Source organism: Pteropus vampyrus, unplaced genomic scaffold (assembly GCF_000151845.1).
Source record: "Pteropus vampyrus isolate Shadow unplaced genomic scaffold, Pvam_2.0 Scaffold118, whole genome shotgun sequence".
NCBI lineage: Eukaryota > Metazoa > Chordata > Mammalia > Chiroptera > Pteropodidae > Pteropus > Pteropus vampyrus.
In genome coordinates this window covers 342,472-369,167 of record NW_011888899.1, presented here as the reverse complement: position 1 = coordinate 369,167, position 26,696 = coordinate 342,472, and the positions used below count along the sequence as shown (strand labels likewise).

The window sequence follows — 26,696 nt, the reverse complement described above, 5'->3', positions numbered from 1 at the left end:
TGTCTGAGTGTCGTAGGGATAACCCTGTGACCTGGATGCTGAGTGTGCGACAGAAATGCGTCCGCGTTCACACGAACCACTTGGGTGAGTCTGTCACTCGCTCTGTGCTATCTGCATGCAGGTGCCAAGTCCCCAGTGCGGGTCCGCACCCCATGTCACTGACATGAATTTAACCGAGTGCTCGGCTCCTTCCACCGTGCCCCTCTCCCACCCGCGCCTGAGACACACAACGAGAAGGCGAGGCAGGAAAGGCAGCGGAGCAACAATTTCCACAGCAAGGCTGATTTAGGGCCTTCGTCCTGCTGAGTGCCAGATGGAAAACACGACGTGCCTGCCCCACGCACCCTTCACCTTCTCCTCGGGGCAGACGTACATGCTGCTGTGGGCACCTCATTCGGAATTTTACCTGTACCTGCTGACCTTTGTCTTACACCCCAGCTGTGAAATCTGACCCCTGCACATGATGTGACTGCACTGTGCTCACACCCTGCTCTCTGTCCTGGTGGCTAACCCCCCAACGCGGGCAGGAACTGTCGCCAGAGGTGAACATCCAGTGCCCGGTACGATTTACACAAACACGGGCTGCAGCTTCTCATCCAAACAGCTTCACCTTTGGCTTTTAAATTTCGTTAACCTGAGCGTAACGGAAGCAGGTGGGATTGTGACTGGGGAAGACAGTCATGTGGACCTGGTTAGCGAGAACTGGTGAATAAATGAGTAAGAACTGTTGAATGAGGAGCTGATGCCTCACTAAAGCCAGACTCAGATGTGCACACCTATAAAGTTTTACTGGTCCTTGGGAGAAAGGCCCTGCCTACGGGGTGAAAGCCCAGTGACTTGCAATCAAATGCAATGTGTTACAGAGAAAGCAAAGCAAAGCAAAGCAAAACGCACGTAAGCCGGAAAGCGCTGCGCAAGAGAACCCGCATCCGGCGTGGACGGGCCTGGCCAGACTCCGCGGGCGAGGGCGACAGGAGCGCCCAGGCAGAACAAAGCTTCTGGGATTACCTTCCGTGTGTGACGTTATTATACTGGCAACATCATTTACACGTATTTTTTTGGAACAGTAAAATTCATATAAAGTGCAAAGATCTTGAGTTTGATAAAAGATCTTACGTTTCGATAAACTGACATGTTTATATATACATCCATGTAAACGGCATCCCGCCAAGACATAAAACACTTCTATCAATACAGGAAGTTCCCGAATGCTGCTCCTCACGCCCCTTGTCCGACCTCGATAATAATCCCCGTCTTCAAGTCGCTTTTGTGGATATTGACATAACCGCAATGGTTTTCTTTTGCTGTGACTTGCACAGGACGGCCTTCTCCAGTCTCGTTCTTTCGAGCCACCTGTTTCTACCACGGCGATCTCTCCTCACCAGCACGGGCTCCAGAGTTCGGATCCCATCCGACAACCTCTGCCTCTTACGCTGCATGTCCCACTGCTCTGCGCACCACGCGTTTACTGATACGTCTGGTCTGACCGATATCATGTCTGCCATTTGCTTCACGTTTCTTCTGTTAAAAAAACCCTCTGTTCTTCCTGTACTCCTCTCTTTTGCATTAACTGAATATTTTTAGTGTTTAATTTTAATAGATTTGTTCTTTGGCTTTTTAGCTATACCTTCTTGTATTACTTTTTCAAGTGGCTGCCCCTGTAACTAACTATGATACACACTTCCCCCCAGTCTACTCAGAGTCTGTAACCCACCACCTCGGGTAAAGCATCAGAATGTCGTGAAAGACTAATTCTTTTTATCCCACTTCTTATGTGCTACTGTTGTCCAATATTTTAAATCTACATACACTATAAACTATGCAATCCATATTATACAAAATAAGTTATAATTTTTGCATTAAATAGCCAGTAGTCTTTTAAACAAGTTGAGAAGAAAAAAAGACAGATTTTTATGTTCACCATTTCCAGTGGTTACTATTCTCCCTGTGGATCTGAGCTACCATCCGGTGTCATCCCCTTCAGCCTGAAAAACCTTCTGGGGCCGCCGCTGCTGAATCCTGCGAGCTTTTATTTTTCTCAAAATGCCATTTCTTTGACTCCGTATTTGAAGGGTAATTTTGGCAGGCTGCCCTTTTCTGCTGTGGTCTTCTGGCCTCCGCTGCTGTGGGGGGTCAGCACCCCTCCCACTGCTGCTCCCCTGCACACGTGTGTCATCTCTGCCGCTTTCAAGACTTTTCTCTTTCATTCTGGTTTTCTGCAGTTTGACTGTGACAGACCCAGATGTGGTTTTCTTTTTGCTTATGGGTTTGCTGAACTTCTCGGATTTGTGAGTGGATCCGTGGATTTAGGAAATTTTCAGCCATTATTTCTAGAAATATGTTTCTGTCCCCCCGGCCTCTTCTCTTCATACCTTCTGGGTCTCCAGTTACACAAAGGCTAGACTGCTTGAATTTGTCACTATGTAATGGAGACCGTTATTTTCTACTCTTTCTGTCTTCTGATTGGTTCATTTTGGTCACCTATCCAGTGGATTTTCACTTTAGACATTACGGTTTTCAGCTTTGGCATTTCTATTTGCTCTGAAGTTTCCGTGGGAGTGTGAGATGTTCACCAACCCCTTTAACAGGCAAGACTGGACTCCAGCTCCAGACTCTTCCTGTGACGGGCAGCAGCCAGCCCTTGCTCAGTCCTGTGGACCGCTGGCTGTTGTTTTCTGTTGCATTCCTTAGTGTCTACCTTGCACAGTCACAATTTGGGTGGCAAGCAAAGACGTGAGGGGATTTACAAGCATATTTCAGAGCTTCCCTCCTGGTTGGATCCACTTTTTCTGGGATCAGCCTATTTTTTCAGGTGCTCTGCCTTAAACATCCTCAACTGCCGCAAGCCATCAAGATGGCTTTCTGCTTGAGTCTTGACTGCCCTGTGCCACGTGGACTGGGGAGGGCCCTCTAGGGAAAACTACAAAAATGCCAGTCTCACCCAAGGCAGTTCCCATCAGTCTGCCTATACTTGATCGCTTGGCAGAGCCTTCAGACAGTTTTCAATGCGTTGTCCAGAGTTTATACATAATTTTTGTTTGTGGGAAGGTGAGTCCATTATAAGCCACTCTGTCATTACCGACACTGAAACTTTCTGTGTCCTTTAGTGTAAAGAAGGTGGCAGCTTAAAAAGAAACTCAAAGGATGTCAGCACATCTCTGCTCCAAATCTGGCTCTAGATCAGTGGTCTTCAAACTTTTTCTCGAAAGCCTAAAATAAATATTTTAGGCTTTGTAGTTCATTTGATCTTTGTCCCGACTATGTAGCTCCGCTACTGAAAAGTGAAAGCAGTCGTAGATAATACGCAAACCGACAAGTGTGGTGGTTTTGTTCCAATAAAACTTAATTTACAAAAACAGGCAGCAGGCTGGATTTGGCCACAGGCCATGGTGTCGACCTTAGCCCTCGATGACACTAAGCTACTACACTTGTTCCTGATTTTAAACACAAGAACAACTCCTCACACGACTACTGTGACAAAACATGAATCTGTGCCTCCCTGGTGCTCTCAGCCTTGGAAACCGTCATGTCATCAGGAGAAACCACATTAAGATTCGGGACCACAAATCTCTAAGGGTTGGATGCAGTGTCTACTCGACTTTGGTTAAGCAGCTGTCTTTTATATGACCACAGACGAGTATTCGAAATGTCGTTGCCACGTCTACGGCGTATTTATGGCATGTATTTGTGGTGCTTATTTGTGCATGGTCCCTGTACTATTGTAGGAATCTTTTTTAGTGAAGGATGATTGGTGGAAAAATGTCACTTAAAATTTAATTCATTAAGGAGAGAGAATAGGGACGAAAAGGCCTGACAAAGGCTGTATCTTCAGAAAATAAATTTAAAATTATGCAAACGACTTTCATTTTGTCTGGTATTTGAAAAAACTCAGGTTTGTTATTGCAACCAGGAGCTAGTTTCCTGAATGATACTGGCTCCAAGCTGCCTGGTGACCTGACTGCGATTCTTCTGATGAACTCTACGCTCGCCCAATATGCTCTTTCTTACTTCATTTCTGACTCACCCAGCCCTACATGAAAAGGGTGGTTTTACAGAAACATCTGAGGGCTCCACCGGTCCCCTTAGGCCTCTCGACCCCTGAGACACAAATCACCATTCTCTGAAGCATTTATGTCATCATCCCAGTCGCCACTTTTCTCTTCATTTCACAAGGTCCCTCAGCATTGATGGCTTTGCCTGATGTCTGTGAAGTTCTCCAAAACCACTTTCACTGACTTAATGAAATCGCTCTGCAATTAACTGCAAATGGACCATCAGACAAAGAACCCATGTTGTCAAAATAACATACAGTAATAGGCACAAGCAGGGGTCAAAACGGAGAGGCTGTTTGGTCAGTTCATCAAAAAGGGCTTTCATTTTTTTGATGACTTTTGGTTCCATGATGAATCTCATTACTATAGAGAATAGGAGAGTAAATATGCAAGTATTAGAAATTTATAATTTGAGGCATGCAATACTCACGGGAGAGCAGGCAGAGGCTCTATCCTTTTGTGTGCCAAAGCACGGCTGGCAATGAGTTGATATAAATCCACTGGCATCAATATTGTGTGCCAGGGGCTGAGAGCACAGACGCAAGACAGTCCCTGCCCACAAGGAGCTCACAGTCTAACAGACGATAAACAAGCAAGGAAACGGTGACGCGCTCGTGGATGCGGGCGGGCAAAGACTGCTCAGGATACGAGGAACAAGCCCAAGGGTGTACTTGCTGGTTGGTCCGACTGACACTTGAGCATCCACTCCAGGTCAGGCACCGTGCGGGGCATCGGGAAAACAGCCGCGAACGAGACACCGTGGCTCCGGCCCTCAAATTTTACCGTCTGTGGTGAGAGCTGCCAATAAGGGCAGGTGGACAGATATCCCATAGCGACTTGTACTGAGGGTCCCGAGGGAAATAAGTGCGAGGCAGTGACGGGAAATGAACTAGGCCCCGCCTCGGGATGCGGTCAGGGCGCACCATTTAACCCAAGGCCAAAAGCTGGTAAGGAGCCAGCCGGCCACGCACGCAGGAGAGGGAAGAGAAAGTTCCGGCAGAAGAAAGTGTCTGTGAAGGCCTCGTGGGCCGAGTTTCAGGACCGGGATGGCAGCCACGGGCTGGGACTCAGCGGGAGGGACAAGGGCCAGCAGGGCGCCGAGGAGAGAAGGCAGAGCAGGCCGCACAGGGCTTTGGGGGTCTCTGCCCAGCGTCCGGCTCTCAGGGGGGCGGTGGGGAGCCACCGGCGGGCATGAAGCAGGAGGATAACAGGGTCTGGGCTACGTCTTCAGGTCCCGCTGGGTCCTGCAGGAGGGGGGCATATGGTGGCGGGCGGGGAAGAGTGAAAGTGGGAGACCAAAGGCTGAGGGGACACGTGGGCGGGAGGTAAAGGTGGCGGAAGGCAGAGTGTGGCAGTGGAGGGGGAGGGAGGAGCCAGAGGCGCCTGGGTCTGAGCGGTGCCGGCACTTACCTGAGAATGGCAGGGAGGGCAGGGGTGCACCCTGAGGTGACATCAGAGGGCGTTTTCTAGGCTAACGGTGGGAGGGGCTGTCCACGCAGAGGGGACGCCAGCGCCGGGCACGAGGGCATGCACTCGCACGGCGCACCTGACAATTGCGTGCGGCCCGGTGCAAGGACGAGTGGCGGGAGGGGGAGCGCACGGGGGTCCAGTCGAGGCTGCCACAGTCAGGGCCGTGAAGGCCTGGCCCGGGACAAACTGGCCGTCACGACGAGCTCGCAGACGTGTCCTGGATGATGTGCACAGCATCTCAAACCATTTGTGATGAGCTGTTAGCTGTTTAGCTTCTCTCGAGCACAGTGTCTGGAGACTTTGGTATGTGCTCCTGCTGGGCAACAGCTGGCAGCGGGGAGTGCCAGCAGCTGGTGCCCTTCTCCGGGCTCCCCAGCACGGGGGCGGCCGGTCAGTCCTCTGGAGCCCTGCCTGCTGGCCTCACTTACATCCCCTGGGCAAGCCCCTGGCTAAGCCCCTGGCTAAGAGATCACGCTTTGGGTAGGGGTGAGGCAGACGTGCATCTCAGAGCAAGTACTCCTGGTTCAGAGTCAATTAGAAGTAAGGAGGAGAGGAGGCAGGCAAAGCAGCTAATTACAAAACTTAACAGAATCTTACTATTATGGTAGTAGTAAGGGACAGGCATAAACCCTTGTTCTTCTTTCTTTATAGTCTAGAAAAAATAGATGTTATACATCACTGTGTATACGGGCACAGGCTCTGATTCAAAGGATGATGGAGTCTATATCACAGCATGATTCTTTATGATGAGGGTTTGCTGTATCATCAAATACAAGGGAGGGGGAAACTGGAACTTGGGATTCGCTGAAAGGGTACGTGTATGGCTAGCACGAAGAGCCACATGAGTTCTTGGCTCACTGGGCAGACACCAGAGCAGTGTCTACGGATACGTTCGTGAAGGCGGTGTGGGAAGCACCCCTTCTGCAGGATGGAAGAGTGATGGTTAAAGATCTAGCCGTCCCAAATGTTCCATTCTGGATGCATAGCACAAAGTATGAGGAGCGAGGGATGGGAGACAGCGCACGTACCTTAGATGAGTAATTGGAAACAGGGTATGACATCCAGCATTAAAAAGAACCCCAAACCTAAAACTCAACAAACGGCAAACTTAAGACATTAAATCTGTACAAACGTGTGGTGTCTACACCTCGGCCGACAGCAGCGGCGTGTTTTGTTTTCCTCCATTTGTCTGTGACGACTGTTGTCGGATTTTATACCATACGCAGCATCCATGCTGCCTTAGATAAGACTATGATGACAGACTATTTCTCCTGATTACTGCTGGGACACTTTTAAGAGCTTAAGATAGCACCGTGCATCCATCAGATGTTTTGTTTTGATAGTGCTGTTTGAAAACAAAATTAAACAGCAGCTGAATAATGGGTGGCAGCCAGACACACCCCAAGGAGGAGATCACACGTTGTCGGGCCCACCGGAGGGCAAACGAGGCAGCAGGCTGGCGTCTGTTTGTTCCCTCCCACCTCCTCACTCCTGCCTGGTCTGGGTGGGCTTCGCCAAATCCCACTCTGCACTGTGATGCCGCAGCCCAGCCCCCAGCCTGGTTCGGGCCCTCCCTTAAGCAGATAACCACCTTGGACAATTTTATCATCAGGCATTTACTAAGTACCTATTGCCAAGCACTGCGTTAGCTCATCCATTTCACTTATATCGCAAACTTCATGTGCTGTAAAGTTCCCTCTTTAGCTTTCAAAAGGCGGCTATGAATGAGATGTGCTTAACGCTCCCTTTTTACTACTAATTCTTGTGTACCTTTGCTAGAGGATGGAGCCCCAAATCACACACAGTGTTCTTTCGGAGCAGGATTTCTTCAGGCCTGTTAGTTAGCATTTATTTTAAGACACTAAAGTCTAAAAATGCCCTCAGTGCCCATTGCCACTTTCTCCATCAGTGGACTCTGTGGCTCTAGCTGCAAAGAAAAAGGCTGGTCTACGCGAATGGAGACGAATGCGTCTCCGGCGCACAGAAGAGAGTAACGTGACGTGACAGGGACATTGACAGTTCAGTTGGAGCTTTACCTTGGGCCTCAGGAAAACACATAGTAAATTAAAGAGTGACTTACTCGTTCTTGTCCAGCTGTATCCCAGATTAGGAATTTGTGTAGCTCATTTTGGTACTGGACAGTCTTGGTCATAAAAGATGCCCTACAAAGAGAGACCTAAATGATCAGAACACAATTATTTAAAGCACGCTGCCAGCCCCAGTTGGAAATATCACTTAGGCTTAATGGTCAAACTCCCGCTCCACACTACACCCTAACTGTGGTCCTCTCTGGAGTTTCTAAGAGATGCTCAGATACTGGCTACATAGTCTGTGTCAAAATACAGCATTAGGCACACCTGCCCAACACAGGGAAGGCAGGGTTCTTTGGCTTGTGATTGCCCAAGCTCCATACTGAAAGAACCAAGAGATATTTGGTAGTCCAGATATCACCCCCACCTTGTAAAATATAGAAGTTGTTATTTTAAAAGACGGTATCATGGAAAAACTTTCTAAAAAAAACCCGTGTGTCCAGAAAACGAGTGCACCAGTAAAAAAAATTTAGGGCATCTGTGTTTGTCCTCTCCCACCCCCATACCATGAACAGCCAAGTAACAGCTGGGGTAACACTTGGGCTAATAAAATTAAGATGCCAAACAAGGAGCATCTTTTATTTCCTAAATCCTGGAGAAATAACACCCTGCTGACCACCTCTCTGTTTTGTAACAAAATGGCCCCTAAGCTGACGTGACGGGCCACGCAGGGTACCAGGGCCTGACCAGCCCTCGATGGAAACGGGATGACGGTGTGCAGGCCACATCACACTGAGGGGCCACTCTGCCCAGAGGCCTTTGAAGACACATGTTCCTATTAATTTTGGGGTCTCACACTTTTTGGAGAATCTCTGAGGAGCTACGGTGGCCCGAGCACTTGCCTGGTCACCCTAGGGGCTCCTGGACACAGGTTCAGAAGCCCTGCGCTGGGGCTGGGGCTTGGCCCCAATACTATCTCCTGCGGCCCGCCTCACCCAGAGGGCCCCCTCCTCGGAAGTCCTGTGCCTCCCAGTGTCCTCAACGTATCAAAGAACCTGGAGATGATTACGTCTTCCCTTCTACTGGACAGGCCTTCTGGGGCCAAGGGCCAAGCTGTGCTCTCAGAACCACACCCTGATCACCCTAATCAGGACAGTGAGCTCAATAGCGTGACATTTTCAAATATGCTGACTGCCTTAAATATTTTGAGATATATAAACTTCAAGAAAATGCAAGTTGAAATCGATGGAATGACTCTCTAAAGAATCACTGAGGTTTCTAGTCGAGATGGCAGAGAGAGAGAGAGAGAGAGAGAGAGAGAGAGAGAGAGAGAGAGAGAGATTGATTGATTCAATAGTAAACATACTTCTTACTGTGGATTTGAAAACAAAACACAAAAATAAAAGTTAAATTTGAAAACAAAAAAAGAATTACTGAGTTTAGCTAAGCATCAGAATCTTTAGATTTATAAACTTAAACTCTGCTACAATCCAGTTCCTGGCAATATTTATATAAATTTACGGTTTAGTAAGCAGCCTCCAAAATAGTGACTACGATGAGGAAGGAGAAATGAGTTAGGAAGCAAGATCACATTTTGGATAGGCACTATTTACTGGATATTTATTCGCTGGAAATTTACCCCTTGGTGTCCTTAGTAAAGTGCTTTACGCATAGAAGGTGCTCAGTAAATGGTTATTGTATCAAGGACTTTTGGCAACTCACTGTGATTAAATCAGGATGTGCAGCACGATTTCTCACTTAGGAGAGATCTAAGCATTCAAACAGCCTTGTTTATTGTGAAGATTAAGCGATATGATATATGGGAGAGTGCTTTGTAAATTGCAAAGCACTATACCTATACGAGGTATTATTATTATTATTTAAAGGCAGCTCCAGGAAATGTTTTAGTTTAGACTTTACAATTAATCCTAAAAGCCTGCAAGTCAACTCTCCATCAATTATGGTCGTGGTGTTCCACTTAAGAGTGACAACAGGCATCCGATGGAGGCCTATTAACAGAGCCAGTGCATCCGACACATCCATTCTGGCTGCTCAAGGAAGAGAAGAAATATACTCGGAGTAGGCAGAAAGCTGAGAAAGGTGTATGTAACAATTAAAAGGAAACGTTTCATTATAGGATCAGAACTCACCGAAGTTCAGCCTACCTGCCAACCGTTTCCCCTTCAGTGAAAGCACAGACAGATTACTCAGGAGCAAGACAAAGGGCCACGGTAATGTGATGAAAGTCTCTGAAAGGATTAGACCCAACTTCCAGGCCCTGACCCCAGACCGTCCTTCCAGCTTTCCCCTGTCCTCACGCTCCACCAAGGTCGGCGTGCGCCCAGAGCTCTCCACTTGCGTCCCCCGGGTCTGGGTCTGCCGGCTTCCTGTCCTTTCACGCCAGCATCGCTCGCCCGCACTGCTAGTTCTTTGAGAATCTCGCCTGTCCTTCTGTCTCAACCACCCAGAAAAGCCCTAAGCAGCCTCCCCACCTGCTTCCTCCGCCCAGTGGAGGGGTGGCTGCCTTGCTGGAGGAGTCACAAGGCTACGTGGGCCAGAGTGAAGGCTAGCCTATGTCGCTGGGCCTGCCTCACAGGCCCCTCAGCCCACACGACCATGACCCCACACGCTATGGCTCCTGTCCAGGCCGCTGCCACTCACCGCTACCCTCCTTTCTGAGGCAACGGCTTGTGTAGCCTTCTCAGAGGAAAAGAAGGGAGTGCGAGCCCCAAGTCCCCCGGCGCGGAACCCAGCGAACCCTCCCACTCGTAAAATAAATTCTCATTCGCGCTGGCTGTGATGTCCACTTCTCTGACTGGAGTTGAGTCAGAGATGTCTTGTCTTCCTTCGCTCACCATGGACACCCTGGGTCACGATTCCAGCCCACGCGGCCTGGGCCGCAGCAGCCAGAAACTGGTCATCTGTTCCCAGCTCTTTCTGACCGTCCCTCCCCTTGAACGCTCTCCCACGGGCTCTCCCGCGCTGAGATGCCGCCCACTCTCCAGGTCTGAGGTCAGCTGCCGAAGGTCACAGAAAGCTGTGTGCTCCACCCATACAGGCGGCTTCCTGCCCCAGCCTCTCCCTGCCCCCCCGACACCACCCCGTTTCTTCTTCAGGGCGCCTACCGTGTCTGCGCAATGCCAGATTAGCTTTTTTTTTTTTTTTAAATTTACCTGTTCCTAGTCTCACGCACCCTTGCGAAATGTCGAGCTCCATGAGGGTAGGGACCCGCGGGAACGGGGGTGTCCTCCTCACCGCCCTACGCCGTGCTCTCTTACAGTTCTGACATGTTCATCCTGTTGCCACAACATTTCGCTTTCTTCACTCCAGTGGTTCCAGGACGCCTTGGCCAAACAGTTCCCGAAGTACAAGGTGAGACATGCTACTGAAGCGCATGGGGCCCTGGGTTAGAGGTGACCCCGGCTCTCTCACTGCAGCCAGGCGTGTGGCCCTGGAGGGTGAGGGATGTGGTTCAACTGGCACAAGGCTGACTCTGCCCAGGGAAGTCCTTCCTGCCTGCTCGGCCACCAGCCCTAACCCCTGCGCCAGGCGCGTCCAGGAGCTGTACGGAGCAGTCGGCATGGCCCTCCACCCCCCAGACTTCGGGCTTCCAAGGAAAAAGCCACGGTACTTCATGGGCTCTCTCTGCTGCTGACTAGTGTGGAATCAGGTGTCCCTCCCCACCTGTGGGTCTCAGCTCAGGTGGCGAAGGTGAGATGATCACAGCTCCCTCACCTCTCCTCTCCTGAGCCCTACCAAGGTCTCCGTAGGTATGTGCTGATTTTTGAAAGTCTGAAATCCTGGCCCATCACACCTGTAAGAAATACTTCCTTTTCCTCAGCAGTTGGACTTGGTTTGTCTACATGGTGGCAACACCTGGACACAAGGTCACACACGAGATGTCTCACCCAATTGGTCCCTAGGGAGCTTTGGGCTGGCCTGGGGCAGGCGGACTCCTTCCTGACTCACTTGCATGAATTCTGTCCCATGGCTTCACGTTGTCATCTGTTGAGAACAACTTTTCTAAATGTAACTTAGGCTTAATTATACAATCTAATTATACACGCCGTCTCACACATGACATGGAAACAGGGCTTATTTCCACTCCACCAAGTTCTCAGAGCATGATGTCTGCCTCCCATAGACTTGACACTGGTCTGCAATGATAGTCTATGTCCTTTGTCACTCGCATCCAATTTCGTAGAGCTGTCTGGTTCTTCGTTTCATATTTAATCTACACTTGAACCTCAAGCCCTGAAATAAATCCAGAAATCGGACCCTCGTCTTTGCAGGGGACTCCTACAATTCTCCCCTCCCATGGCCACTGGGACGCTAGGGTCACTCCTTCGACGTTCGCGTTAAATGGTGTGGAGGGTCTCATCGCTTCAGTATCTGGCTTTTTGAAAAACCAGCGATGGTTTCCTGCCACCCAAATGACACATTTTTATTTTCTAGCCTGCCATTTACTTGTCTGATGACCTTATTTTTCACTACTAAACTATCTCTCTTCCCTCTGCCTAGGTAGATCTTATTACCTCTTTAATCTAAAATCCCCACTAGCATTATTTCCTAATGCACTTCTCCATTTTTCATACATTTCATACACTTCTCCATTTTTCACGACATTCTAAAAATATGACTTTTATGCACAGCAAGTAGCCATGATCTTTGGTCAGAGTACGTGTTCCCAATGAAAAAACTTGCCACAAGATGTTTTAAAGTTTCTTTTCTTTCAGTGCAGGGGACTTGTTCGGCGGTCTGAGCACAGGTGTGCCCCGCCACCATGTTCCAGTACCTCTCCAGACTGCAAGCCCTTTCCCTGGGATGGCACACGAGATGCTGTCGTCTCCGTAATGACATATGGTGCCTTTTACGGATGACCAACTCAGCACGTTTAAAAATTAACGAAGGACCATAAACAGCTCTAAGTATCACTCAAACGATGCTTGGATCTCCAGATTACATATGCGGATAGGAACACCACTGACTATACCAAGTCTGAGACGTGAAATGACCAAAAGTACATGGAATCTAGCAGTTCCGCTAATGGACACACCCATGGGCCGCCAGGAGTTTGGGATGGACGAAGAATCTGTCAGGGGCTCAGTGAGAATTGGCTGAATGTAGGGCGCGTCTGTCTTACGCTAGAGGCTTCAAAACGCCAGCTGTCTTCCGAGTACCGTAAGTTCAGTGACCTATGTGGGCTCCACAGCCGTGCACGTCTTTGCCCCTTCCTTCACACTCTACCATCTCTTAACTAACCAGATCTGAGCTAAGGCATCACTAGTGCTTCCTTTTAAGCCATCAATACCCACCCGAACCAGAGGGGTGCACGACAGACGGTCTGCTCCGCAGGTTCATGGTCAGCCCAAGCAAATCCTTTAGTACTTTCTACTTTTACGTTATTCTAAAACCTTTTGGGAAAAAATATTCAAAAGCACAAAAAGGTTTCTTTAAAAATAAAGATAACTAAGTTTAATGACAGAGTCTAGTCTCCCCTTTCCTAAGTCTGCCAAGAATAACTGCAACCTTCCACGTTACATGACGATGATGAAACCAGCCGCCCTGACGAAGTGCTCCTCGCTGTCAGGCACCTGTTCCATACTTTTTACATGTGTGACCCGTGAGCCTCTGGCTGGGTTCGGCTCTTCATCATTTTAATGCAGAGACGCAGCACTGGGCAGTCCACTCCCTCAAACATGTGGCCTTCCACCTGAAGACAGGGACACGGGGCAGGCAAGATGAGTGCCAGCCCTTCCCTGCCCCCAGGAGGCTCACAGTGGGAGGACTGGCAGCTGAACAGATGATCACAAGGCAGATATTCAGTGAGAGACCAAAGGGTGGACAGAGCTGTGACAGGGCAGAGGTCAAGCCAAATCTAAGTACCCAGGACAGTGGACGCCAGAGGCAGGGGGCCGAATGACGCCCTGCCCTGCAAAGGATGTTTGCACCCCAACCCAGGACCCTGTGAATGCAGGGGTAAGGAGCCTGCCTTATCTGGGTGAGCCCGATGTGGTCACAAGGGTCCTCACTAGAGGGACCTGGAGCCAGGAAGAAGGCGATGTGCAGCAGGAAGTGGAGGCTGGAATGATGTGCCCGAAAGTGGGCGCAACAGCCACAAGTCACAGCGGCCATGAGAGGCTGGAAAAGGCCAAGGACCGGATTCGCCCCTCAAAGCCTTTGGAAGGAACCAGCTCTGCCAACACCGTGATTGATTTCACACTTCTGATTTCCAGAATTATAAAACAATAAATCTGTGTTCTTATGAGGCACAACTTCGCTGTAATTTGTCATAGCTAACACATTAGAGAGGGCTTCAGAGAAGAGGGGAAGTTGGAGCTGAGCCTGGAAGTCAAGGAAGGAGCAGATGGGGACAGGACCCGGCGGTGTGGTGTAGTGTGGTGTGGTGTGTGTGCGTGTGCGTGTGCGTGTGTGAGGGTGAGGCACAGTTAGGCTGGGTGGGGTGTGGTAGGAAGTGCAATTAGGTAGCCACAGAACAGGCAGGCCAAGGACAGCGGATGGAGGTCAGCAAGCAGCTGCACCCCAACACTAACGAACATCTTCTCTCTGTGAAGCTCCATTTCCTATGAGCCAGTGTCCCCCCAAAGGCCAGGGATTCACTGTCATCATCTCTGCTGTATCTGTGTTCCATGTGAATTATTACTACTATATATTATAAAAAATCACTTTTTAAAAATAAAGAACAGCCTTGTCTAAGCAATAACATTGGTAAAATTAAAAACCTACAAGTTTCATGGACTAGTTTTATTGATTTCTTTTTCCTAACAGACAATAAAATACTTAGCAATATAAATTTAACATGCTCATCTGTGAGCCAGTTAAAGTCACCTTACAGACGGTGCTCTGGGAAGGACAGCCAACGGTGGAGGAGAGCCACTGAGCGGGCAGGAAGGGCTGATGCCAGCAGACCTGCTTCAGACGTGAACTCTGGAAGCGGGCAACAGAACTTGAGGGTCCCTCTGCCAGATAGCAGGCCCTTAACAGCCCAGGCACGAATGACACGGATCTCTATTTTCCAGGACTTTTCAGGGTCGAAGCGGAAACAGACAGGTAGGGGAACACTGGGGAACACCAAGCAGTGTGAGAGCACGGACACGTGGCGGGACTAGACAGAACAGGGAAAAGACGGGAAATAGGCTAAGAGGTCCTGAAATGATGCTAGAGAAACATGGGGCACGCCTGATGAACAAGAAGGGACACTCTGAGGCTGACACACAAAAGCCACAGGGTATCGACGGGTGTGAGGGCGAGAAAGAGTTCTGAGAAGCCTCAGGCAGGCTTAGGCTTCTCTCAGCTCAGGCAACTGTGTGCGTGATGGGCTATTTCAGTCATTTCCAAATTGTAATTGTATTCATTAGTTTTCTGAATAGGTAGCACAGTCACATGCTTCATTACCCAAAATGCACAGCATGGGCACATACTGAAACGCCTCCCTCTTTCCCCTTCCTCCCAGCCATTCGATCCCTCGCCCTGGAAACTGATCTTACCCGTTTCTAAGGTATGCTTTTAGAAATACTTCGGTTTGCACATGCACACGACCCCTACACCCTCCTTTATTTATTCTCAACACAGATGGTAGCATATACTACACATCTTTGATTGTTTTTCACTCTACACTATGCCTAGATCATCCAATGTAGGCAGAAAGTTTTCTCAAGCTGTTTTATTCCTTTATTATATTCTATTGAATGGTTGCCCTATAATTTACATAATCATACCCCTCCTAATCAACAATGCTGCAATTATGAAGTCTGTACAATGACTCACCTTGTTCGGAATGTGAGTTTATCTGTAGGATGAAGTTCCAGAGGTAGAACTAACTGCTGGGCACGTGGCATGAGACAAGGGCGTACTGGGTTAAGAGTGTGGATTTTTAAGCCAGATGACTTGATCCTGCTTATTGGTTTTGCCACCAACTGCCAATCACTGGACAAGTTCCTTAACCTCTCTCTGCCTCGGTTCTCTCATTTGAAAACTAGGAATAACTTCAGTACTCATAACACAGGATGTTTATCGAGCTATAATTAACGTACAATAAAAGGTAGAGTGTAGGTTTTAACACTTCATATTCTCATGTAACTACTGCACAAAAGAAGATGAAGGCCATTTCCACAACCCCAGAAAGTCCTCTCGTGCCCATTTCCAGTTAATTCTTGTACCTACCCCAGGCAAGCCATTTTTGACTTCGACTTCACAGATGAGTTTTTTTTGTCCTTGGGTTTCATATAAGTGGAGTCATAAAATATATACTCTATTTTGTCTAGCTTCTCTCCTTTAATAATGTGTTTGAAACATATCTTCATTATTTGGTAGTTAATTCTTTTTTATTGTTGTGTAGTATGCCATCGCATGACTATATCACACTTTGCCCATTCTTATGCTGAGGGATATGTGGGTGGCTTTAAGTTTCTGGCTATTATGAATACGGCTATGGTAAACATTTCCGCACAGGTCTTTTTGCAAGCGTCTATTTTTATTTCTCGTAGGTAAATACCCAAGGGTGGATGTACGTTTCACTCAGTGTCAGAAGAGTCCTCCAAGCAGTCACACTGTTTATACTCCCAACAGAAACGTGTGAAGTTCTAGTTGTTCCACGTTCTCACCAACATTTTGGTTGATATCTGTTAAGTTTAGCCGTGTCTTAAGAACAGGGCATGGATGTCCACTGATACCACTTCCATTCTACACTGGACCAGAGGGTCTGGTCAATACAAGAGGCAAACAATCAATCAAACAACCCCCCACCTTCCCCAACAAAAAAAACAAAGGCACAAAGATTGTAAAACCAGGTTTGGGGTAAAGGCAGCAGGAGGGGTTAGCAGAGACTGCTGGGGTGGACACACCCTAAACTAAGGAAGACAATTCGGATTTTGCCCCACGAGTGATAAGGCGCTCACGTGGTGGTGGGGACTGGATGTGTGTGTCTGGAGGAAAACACGCAGAGGAGTTGGAGAACTTTTTCTGCAAAGGGCCACACAGTAAATATTTTTAATTTTACTTTTGCGTGCCATAATCTCTGTCGTCTTTGCTGCTGTAGCATGAAAGCAGCCGCAGACAACATGTGTGACTGGATTTGGCTCCTGGGTTACAGGTTTGCTGACTCTGATCGAGCTTCAAATTATTTATAAAACTTTAATATGCAATGTCTGGAATGCAATAATGAACAAACTGCGCATTCAAGGAGACAAGTCAATGTGACCAACAATAGAGATAAAAGACTATGAAGAGAAATGGAGGTGATTTAGAGACATCTTTAACTTTTATTATGAAATTTTTCACTTACACAGCAGACTCTATCGCCCAACTCCAATATCATCCACTTTCTTTGTTTTGTAATTAGAAGTGGACTTTAAAATAATTATGCCTAATAAGTATAAGAAAATAAAAACAAAACTAACAATTTCAGCAGAGAAAAAGAAACTAAAATAAATACACAAAACCAAATGGATACGCTAGAACTTTAGAAAAATAATAACTGAAATCAAGAACTTAATGCATAGGTTTACAGTCAGATTAAAATTAGTTGAAAAAAATGATTAAAGAACTGGATGAAGGGCTAGAAGAAAATACCTGGACTGGAGGAAAAAAGGATGGAAAATACAGAAAAGAGTATAAGAAACATAGAAAAAAAATATGAAAAAATTCTAAACTACAGGTACCAGCAGCCTGAGAATGTGAGAGAAAGCAAGAATTTTCCAACTTGAAAGACATCAAACCACAGGTTCAAGGGCTACTAAGCCAAGCAGGAGAAATACGATGAGAACCTCACTCACCTAAAGGCAAGGAGATCCTGAAGGCACTCAGAGGAAAAAATGACACATTAACTCTGAGAGAGGGAACGACGGACACCTGACTTCAATAAAAACAAATGAAGCCAGAAGAAAATGGGCTACATATTTTCAAACCAAGAATTCAATATCCAGTGAAAACAGACCGCAAAAATGATTATGACCTGCCAAAACGGCTAAAATTAAAAACAACTGTGAGTGAAGATGCAGAGCGAATGGTCCTTTTGTGTATTGCTGGTGGGAACGGAAAAGGGAATGCAATCGCTCTGGAAAAGAGCAGTTTCTGACGAAGCTAGACAAGCCTTTAAGTCCACTGTGGTACCCAGGGCACCCAGGATGGCCATAAGGGACTAATAAGTATAAGAAAATAAAAACAAAACTAACAATTTCAGCAGAGAAAAAGAAACTAAAACAAATACACAAAACCAAATGGATACGCTAGAGTCCCCTTAAGGGACTCCTGGGACTTCCGTCCTTGTGTAGTCCCCTCGCGCAGTGGATGGGGCTGACCCCTGCGATCAACAGGACATTACGGAAATGACGGATGAGGTCATAAAGCACTGTGGCTTCCTCTTGTGCTGGCGTGGATTCTGCGTCATGAGGAAGTGGCTGCCATGTTGTGAGGACACTCAGGTGGCCTTAAGCCAGCTAAGGTGTGCCTGAATCCCCGACCCGCAAACACTGTGTGAGATAATGCACGCTCGCTGTTGCTATAAGGTAAGGTGTTCCACAATGACAAATAACAAGCCCAGTAACCAGAAATTCCACCCTTCGGTATATACTCAAGAGTAACACGTGTATACGTCACAAAAGTAACCGCATGCAAATACTCATAGAGGCTTCATTCACAGTAGTTCAAAACCAGACTCCATCTACGTGTCTACCGCTAGGAGACTGGATGAACAAACCGTGGATTATTCGAATGACGCAATTCCGCTACTCAGCAGTGAAAAGGAACGAACTACTAATATACGCAGTAACATGGATGAGTCTCCAAAACAGGATTTTGTGTCGAAGAAGGCAGCATAAATGAGTACGTATGACTCCATCTACACGAAGTTTAAAAACACATTAAGTCTACGGTGACAGAAGTGAGAACTTAGGTAAGTGAGGGTGGACAGACCAGGAAGGGAGCTGTCTAGGGTAACAGAAATGTTCTTTATCTTGATGGTACTTAAACGAATACAAGGTAAAAATTCACTGAATTGCGCATTTAATTGTATGTAAATAAAAGCTCAATTTAAAAAAAAAATGAAATTAAGACATTTTCAGACACACACCCGAGCACAAGAAGAGAATGTTAAAGGCAACACACCGTGCTCTTCAGAGCGAAGCAACCCCGGATGGAAATCAGAAACGGCAGCAGCACGGAAAGCAGTGGAAAGAGTGACGTGTGGGGAGACTCACGGGAACGTTCTCTGCGCAACGAGTGGCCGGCGAGGTCTCAGTTACGGAGTTAAAACAAGAGAAAAGGCAGGAAGCAGAGAAACTGGATTTGAGATCCTTGCACTGCTGGAACATGATAAAAGTAATAATTTATGTTATACTCGAATAAGCCAATGATGCACAGGGTGATTTCCAGAATAAATACGTGAAGAATAATAAAAAATGCGTAATCACCCAGATGACAATGGGGGAAAACATCGGCATTAAAAACAAAACAAAATTCAATCCAAAAGAACATAGGACAGACAGCACGAGTAAAAAGTAATGTATAAAACTGAAGGTTTAAACATAAATATATCACTAACTCTATTAAAATATTAAATGCTCAAATTAAAAGACAAAGTTGAGGAGTCATGCGTCCAGTGATGGCGGCTGTAGCCTGTACTGGAATAACTGTCACGAACATGTCGAGGGGAAAAGCAGAGCTGAGGGACAAGGTTCGGGGCTGTCGGTGTGGCTGGGAAGAGAGAGGAGCCGTCCTAGAAACGGAGGCAGAGGACGGAGCACAAGTCCACACACGAACTCCTCCCAAACCCACAGCTGGCTCCTACACCGCACACGACGGGGGAGACTCCAAGGTCAGCCACCGCTGGAAGGCGGACGAAAGCTGAGCAGAGATTTCAGCTGCTTCCAACTGCAGGAAAGAGTGAGCTGGGGGTTCGAATCCTGCCATGTTCCAGGGGCTCAGTGGACACCCTGAACGAAAACGGCCATAGTCCACACCTTCGAAGCAAAGACAAGATCCCAGGAATAAGGACTTGCCATAAGGCTAAAGACAACACTGCAACAGAACCTCCTAATGAAGCGTAAAAGCAAGCTTCCACAAGTTCAAGGTGACTAGTCTATAATCTAACTTTCTGCTAAAACAAAACTCAACACTCCTCAGCCAAAGATAAGAGAATCTAAAACCTCTGCAATGTTATCTTCTGCAGTGTCCAGTATACAATCAAACACTACTAGATACACAAAGAAATGTGACCCATGGTCGAGAGAACAGAGTAAATAGTAAAAGATCGTGAGCTGATCCAGATGTTGGCATTGGCAGACATGGACTTTAAAAGTACCCATTATAAATATAATGAGAGCTTAAAGCAAAAGAGTCATATTGAGTGAACAGATAGGGAATCTAAAATATAAAAAACCAAATGAAAATGATAGAATTAAGGACAGTATCTTAAATGAAAAAAATACACTAGATGTGCTGCATAGACAGAAGAAGGGATCAAGTGAACTTAAAGACAAGTCAGTAAATGTAACGTGATCCTAAGAACAGAGAGAAAAAGATGGAGGACAAAACAAACCACCCCAGGCCTCAGTCACCTGTGAGATGGTATCTAACAGTTTAACGTGTGTAATTGGAATCCCACAGGTAGAGCGAGAGAATAGGGTAGCCAAACTATTTTGATAAATAGTAGATGAAAATGGCTCAAATAATCAAATTTCTGATCCAAGAAACTCAATGAACCCAGAATATATTACGCACCTGGAATATCACAATAAACTGCTGAAAACAAAAGATAGATCTTAAAAGCGGCCAGGCAATAAAAGGATACATCACACATATGCTAAGGGTGATGACAGGCGACTCAGCAGAAACCACGACACGGAAAATTAACCTGAGATAACTCACAAAGCTAAACTATGAAGAAAACCGGAGAAAATCTTTGAGACCTTAGGGCAGGCAGAGCTTACTTAGAGAGGACCAAAAAAGTATGAACCAAAAAAGACAAAATCGATAACATGGGCTTCATGAAAACGAAAGCTCCCCTTCAACAGAAGACATCATTAAGAAAAGGCAAGCCACGGAATGGAAGAAAACATTTGCAGTACATGTACCTGGCAGAAGAGTCACAATAAATACCTCTGACAAAAAAAGTTGTATTGGTAATAGATTAACAACTTCTACAACTCTGTAAGGAACAAGACAAAAACCCCAGATAAAAATGGGCAAAAGACATTCTTGAATAGTGACTTCATAAAAGATATATGAATGACAAATAGGCTCAAGCAAAGATGCTCGCTGTTATTAGTCATCTGAGAAATGCAGATTAAAAGCTCAACGAGATGCCATTTTTACGCACGCTAGGATAACCGAAGTGAGACAGACAAATACAGGTGACATGTAGAGCGACTGGAATTCTATACATTGATGGAGAGAGGGCAAAATGATACAAACACTCTGGACTGCTGTTTGGCACCTTCTTATTAAGCCACATATGCACCTACCCTATGAATTAGAAATTCTACTCTAGTTATTTACGCGAAGGAAATGAATGCCCATTGACGTCCACAAAGAGAGTTGTAAAAGAATTTTCACAGCATCTCCATTCATAATAGCCCCAAACTGGAAGCGGCCTGCCTGGCCGTCTGTGACCGGGAGGACGGATAAACCAGCTGTTATCTACTCACATGAGAGAATGACACTCACCAATTAGAAAGAGGAATATGATACACGCAACAGCGATGCTGACGCTCCAAAACATCGTTTTACGGAGAAGAAATCGGACAGAGAGTACATTCTGTATCATTTCATTTATGTGAAATTCAAGAACAAATTAACCTGTTGGGACCGAGATCACCATAGTGCTTGTTTATGGGAAACGGGATTCACAGAAGGAGCTTTCTGAGGTGATGAAAATTTCTGGATCTTGAGTAGGGTAGGAGTTAGATGGAGTATACTTTATCAAAATCATATCATAAGCTGCTCGCAAGACCCATCTAAAATATAATGATACGGAAAGGTTAAACACGAAGGGATGAGATAAAGATGCAGCATGTAAGTACTGACCAAAAGAAATAATGTTTTTATATAAATAACAAACAAATTGGGACTTCAAGGCAAAATGCATTTCTAGAGCTAAAGAATATATTTCAGAATGTTAGGTTTGCATTTATCAGTCGGATAAAAAATTCTAAACCTGTAGGTACTTAATATAGCCGTAAAATCGATCAGGCAAAATTGACAGAATGAAAAAGAGAAACAGAAGTAAACACCACAGTGGGAAATTTTAACCCACTTCTCTGAGTAACTGATGGATTCAGGTAAACCAAACAACCAGCAATAACAGAAAAAGTGAACATGATTAATAAATGACCGAAGTCCACTCATGACCCGGCTCCCAATGGCTGGAGAGTATACGATCTTTTCAAACACATGGAACATTTACCAAAATCAACACAGGCTGGGCCACAGAGAAAATTCTGAGAGTTTAAAGGATTTAAATCATGTAAACTATGTTCTCTCACTTCACTATATTATGCCAGTAATCATTAACAAACTAGAAAATTTCCCTGTATTTGGAAATTGAGAAACACACATCTAAATTGACACTTGGATCAAAGATGAAATCATAATAGAAATTGGAAAATATTTTTAACTATTTTAATGAAATTATGATACATAAGAACTTGTTGGATCCAGCAAACGCCAAGGTCATGGTTTTAAAATATAAGGAATACAAGGAATATAACTGAAAAGAGAGTGAAAATCAGTGACATAATCACCTATACCAAAAAGTTACAAGAGCAACAGCGCATTGAACAGGACAGGAAAAACCCAGGGCAGAAATTAACGAAACAGAGAGGACACACAGCCTGGAGTTGAACAAAGGCAAAACTAATGTCGAGAATGTCAACGAGAGATCAGTATAGAATCTGAACATCTTTATTAAAATAAAAACAAAAAACAAGCCCATAATCAAAACTAATAAAAAAATAGAAAATATGAATATGAACAGTACAACTATGGAAAAACCCAACATCTTAAGTTCTATTAAACAAGGACAACTCACAGCCAGATGGCATCATTGATGAATTTTACTAATTATTTAAGGAACCTAAGAGCAATTTTATACAAACTCTTTTATGGAAGAGTTTCCCAGCCAGTGTTATAAGGCAAACATGACCTTGATAGTGAATCTAACGTGTACGTTACAAGAAGGAGCATTCCATGACTGTCTCACTTATAAACGCACACAAGAATCCTAAACAAGTGATCGCAAAGTAAACCAAGTGATATATGAAAATACATGTCACGATCTAAGTGACTTTATTCCATGAAAACTCAACAATATAATTTAGCACATTGAAAGCATAAAAGAGAATAATTATGTGATCACCCCAATAGACGTAGAAAAATGTTTTGATAAACCTAATAGTTATTTATGTTAAAAAAAAAAAAAAACCAGCAAATGACGAAAAGGACACTTCTGTAACGGGATACGGGGCACGTACAAAAAACCTACACGAAGGCTTCACGGTACGATGGTGAGAGCTTTCCTGAGAACATAAGAACACCCACTGCCGCCATTTCTACGCAGCACTGTACTGGAGATCGCACTCAATTCAATAAAAAAAGAAATAAAAAGTTTAAGGATTAGAAATAAAGGTATGTCAAAGCAATACTACTTAGTAGGTTAACAGCATAAAACTGCATTGAAACATCAAACTCCTTGGAGTAAATCTAATGAAAGATGTGCAAGTCCACTACACAGGGAATGAGAAAAAATACTGAGATAAAACAAAGAAGCGTAATGAATGAAAGAATAATCCACGTTCATATATTAAAGCAGGGATCCCCAACCCCCGGGCTGCGGACCAGTACCGGTCTGTGGCCCATTAGGAACTGGGTCACTCGGCAAGAGGTGAGCGGTGGGCGAGCGAGAGCAGCTCCATCTGGATTTGCAGCCGCTCCCCAGCGCCAGCATCAACACCCCAGCTCCACCTCAGACCATCAGGCATTAGATTTTCATGGGAGCACTGGTCCCTGGTGCCACAAAGGTTGGCGACCACTGTATTAAAAGATTCAACATCATAAAGATGTCACTGCTTTCCACATAAATCTATAAAGTCGATGCAATGCCAATCAAAAACACAATGGGGATTAGAGGTTGGTGTGTGTGTGTGAAAACAGACAAAATGATTTTTAGTGTTTATATGGAAATGTTACAGGCCAAGAAGAGCCAACATAGAAGACTCACATCACTGGACGTTAAGACTTATAACAAAGATACAGAAATTAAGAAACTGTGATATTGGCATTAGGACAAAGGAAAAAAGACTAATAATCTCTTTAAGAGATCAATGACTACAAAAAAAAGTGTACTGTGGGTTTTATAAGATGCAGAAGTAAAATATGACAATAACAGCACAAAGGACAAGAGAAAGGAAAGCATAGTCTTGTCAGGCGCTTACACTATGAAACTGTACATTATCTGAAAGCAGACTCATAAAGAAGTACACTGTACATTCTCGCACAATCGCTGAAATGATAAAACAGAGCTAGAGCCAACAAGCCGGCAGCGAAGACAAAACGGAATCGCTAACGTGGGCAACTTAAACCGAACTGCACTGCTAGTTACAACGAATAAAAGTGCTCTAAACCAGTACTGTGCGGCAGAGCTTTCCACAGTGAGGACTGAAAAGTCGTTAGGGTGACTGAGAAATGAATTTTAAACTTTAACTTCAATTTCAGCAAAGCCACATGTGTCTACCGATGACTGTACTGGACAGCAAAGGTCTTCTGAAGACTCCAATTAAAAGGCAGAGACTGTCAGATATACAAAAGCTGGACCCATAATGCTGTCTATTATAAGACATCCATTTAAAACATATAGATATAAATAGGGTAGATGTAAAATAGATGGAAAAAGACATGCGACCACTAATCAACAGAGAGCTGAAGAGCCTGTATTAATATGAGACAAAGGAATTCACAGTTGGGACTGTTACCAGGGAAATAGGGGGACATTTAATGATCGTGAAGGGGTCAAGTTATCAAGAAAATGTAGCAATGATGCTGCATGTAGACACACTTAATAATAAGCTTCAAAATACGTGAACTAAAACTGATTCAACTAAAAAGAAAAATAGAGAAATCCTCAATTAGGGTTGGATTTCAAACACTTTTTACTGCAAAATGAGAGGGTTTCAGTAGGGATACAGAAGGCAGGAACAGTGCTGTCAATCAAGCTGACTTATTTAACATTCACGGAACATGCTACACAACGGCAGCAGAACACACTAGTACACATGGAACATTCACGAAAACCACAAAACAAATGTCGAGTGTAAAAGGTTTGAAATAACAGTATGTTCTCTGACCATGTGGATTTAAAATAGACACTAATAACCAAAAAATTTCTGGAAAATCCCTGAATAACTAGAAGTTCGAAAGTACAGTACTAAAAAACCAATAGGTCAAAAGTCACAAGGGAAATAAATACTTCGAACTAAATGAAAATGAAAACACAACATATGAAAATCTGTGGAATTCACTTAAACTTACAGAAAATTAATAGTTCTAAATGTTCATATAAAGAAAAAAAGGGTCTTAAAAATCAATATTCTAAACTTCCAGCTTAAGAAACTAAAAAAAAGAACTGAGCCAAAATAAGCAAAGGAAGAAAAAAAAAGGATAAAAGCAAAAAAATCAATGGAATAGAAAACAAATATTAATGAAATAAAAAACTGGCTCTGTGAGAAGACCATTAAAATGGATACACTTGCAGCTGAACAGATCCTAAAGACATTAAAAGGATAATAAAGGAATATGATAAATAGCTTAATGTCAGTAAATTAAGAAACTAAAGCTGTAGTTAAAATTTTTCTGACAAAGAAAACTCCCTGCTCAGATGGCTTCACTGGTGAACTATACCAAATCTTTAAGGGAGAAATAATACCAATTTTACATAAATTCTTCAAAGAGTTGCAGAAAAGAAGACACTTCCAAACTTCTTTTATGAGGCCCTGACACCAAAAGTAGACATTATAGAAAACTACAGATCAACATCCATCATGAACATGGAGGCAAAAATCTTTAGCAAAATTTTAGTAAATCAAATCTAATAACGTATTAAAAATGCATAGTAACCAAGTGAAATTTATCCTAGGTTTAATTTTTTAGTACAAATTGTTGTAATTCACTATTTCTAAGACTAAAAAAGAAAAAGCATAAGGACAGTTCAAAAGATGTAAAAAAAAACCCTGACAGAATTCAACACAATCCTCGATAAAAAATCTCACTGATTTAGGGACAGAGAGGAACATTCTCCATCTGACAGCGGGTACCTATAAAAATCCTAGAGCCCAGCCATCCTACTTAATGATAAAGGGCTGACGGCTCCCGTCCCCTCCCAGGCCGAGAGTAAGGCAAGGGTGTCTTCTTCCATCACTTCTCAGCAAAGTTCTGGGGGTCCCAGCTAACGTAATACGGCACTTAAAAAAAAAACAACACAAGGCAGATAGATTGTGAAGGAAGAAGAAAAACTTTGGTGTTTCTCAACCACTTTCCGATCCCAGCACACTTGAGGAACAGACTGCTCCCACAGTGGCCGCAGCTCACTACGGTGGTGACTTTAACGGGGGCCACGTGTTCCTTGGTGTATGTGTATCCCGGGGGGAGAGGCCCCAGGCAAGCAGGCATCTGAAAAAGCCTCAGCTTTGAAAAACCCCTGCTGTGGATGCGGCCTGAAGCCACATGTGAAGTAGGCCATCCGCCCAGCAGGAAGGACCGAAGCAGGAGAGGTCTCCCTAGGAATTGTGTGTACATGGAAAGGGAGGGTCAAGGGAGGAGGAACCAGGAGACAGAAGGAAAGTGCCCCTGGAGGTAAGAGGGGGAGTATGGGGAGTAGCTGCAGGGAAGGCAGGAAATTGGGAGCCTCAAGTGCTTCCTTCCCCGGCATCTCCCTTGCTCACCTTCTTGCCTGGCCCCTGCCAGCACCAGAGTTTGCAAGTGTTAGAGGGCAGGAAAGTAGCACCTGAGTCTTAACAGATGAATGGGAACTTAACTAAGGGTTTAAAACAGAAGAAGCCCCCACCACAGGGGGAACAGCATGTGCCTAGCGCACAGGTGTGCAAAGGGTGTTGGTGTTACCTGGTGTGTGTGCGCG

General features: G+C 45.2%; 1 protein-coding gene across 1 annotated transcript in view; it reads right to left on the bottom strand.

Moving 5' to 3' along the window:
• RAB22A (RAB22A, member RAS oncogene family) overlaps nucleotides 1-26,696 on the bottom strand; it is a 43,827-nt gene that overhangs the window by 6,598 nt on the left and 10,533 nt on the right. The window contains exons 3-6 of the mRNA XM_023534093.1: nucleotides 7,603-7,684; nucleotides 5,994-6,174; nucleotides 5,599-5,693; nucleotides 4,724-4,850 (exon numbers count right to left, since the gene is read on the bottom strand). Of these exons, the coding sequence (XP_023389861.1) occupies nucleotides 4,724-4,850; nucleotides 5,599-5,693; nucleotides 5,994-6,174; nucleotides 7,603-7,684 (485 nt within the window). The remainder of the gene's footprint in view (nucleotides 1-4,723; nucleotides 4,851-5,598; nucleotides 5,694-5,993; nucleotides 6,175-7,602; nucleotides 7,685-26,696) is intronic.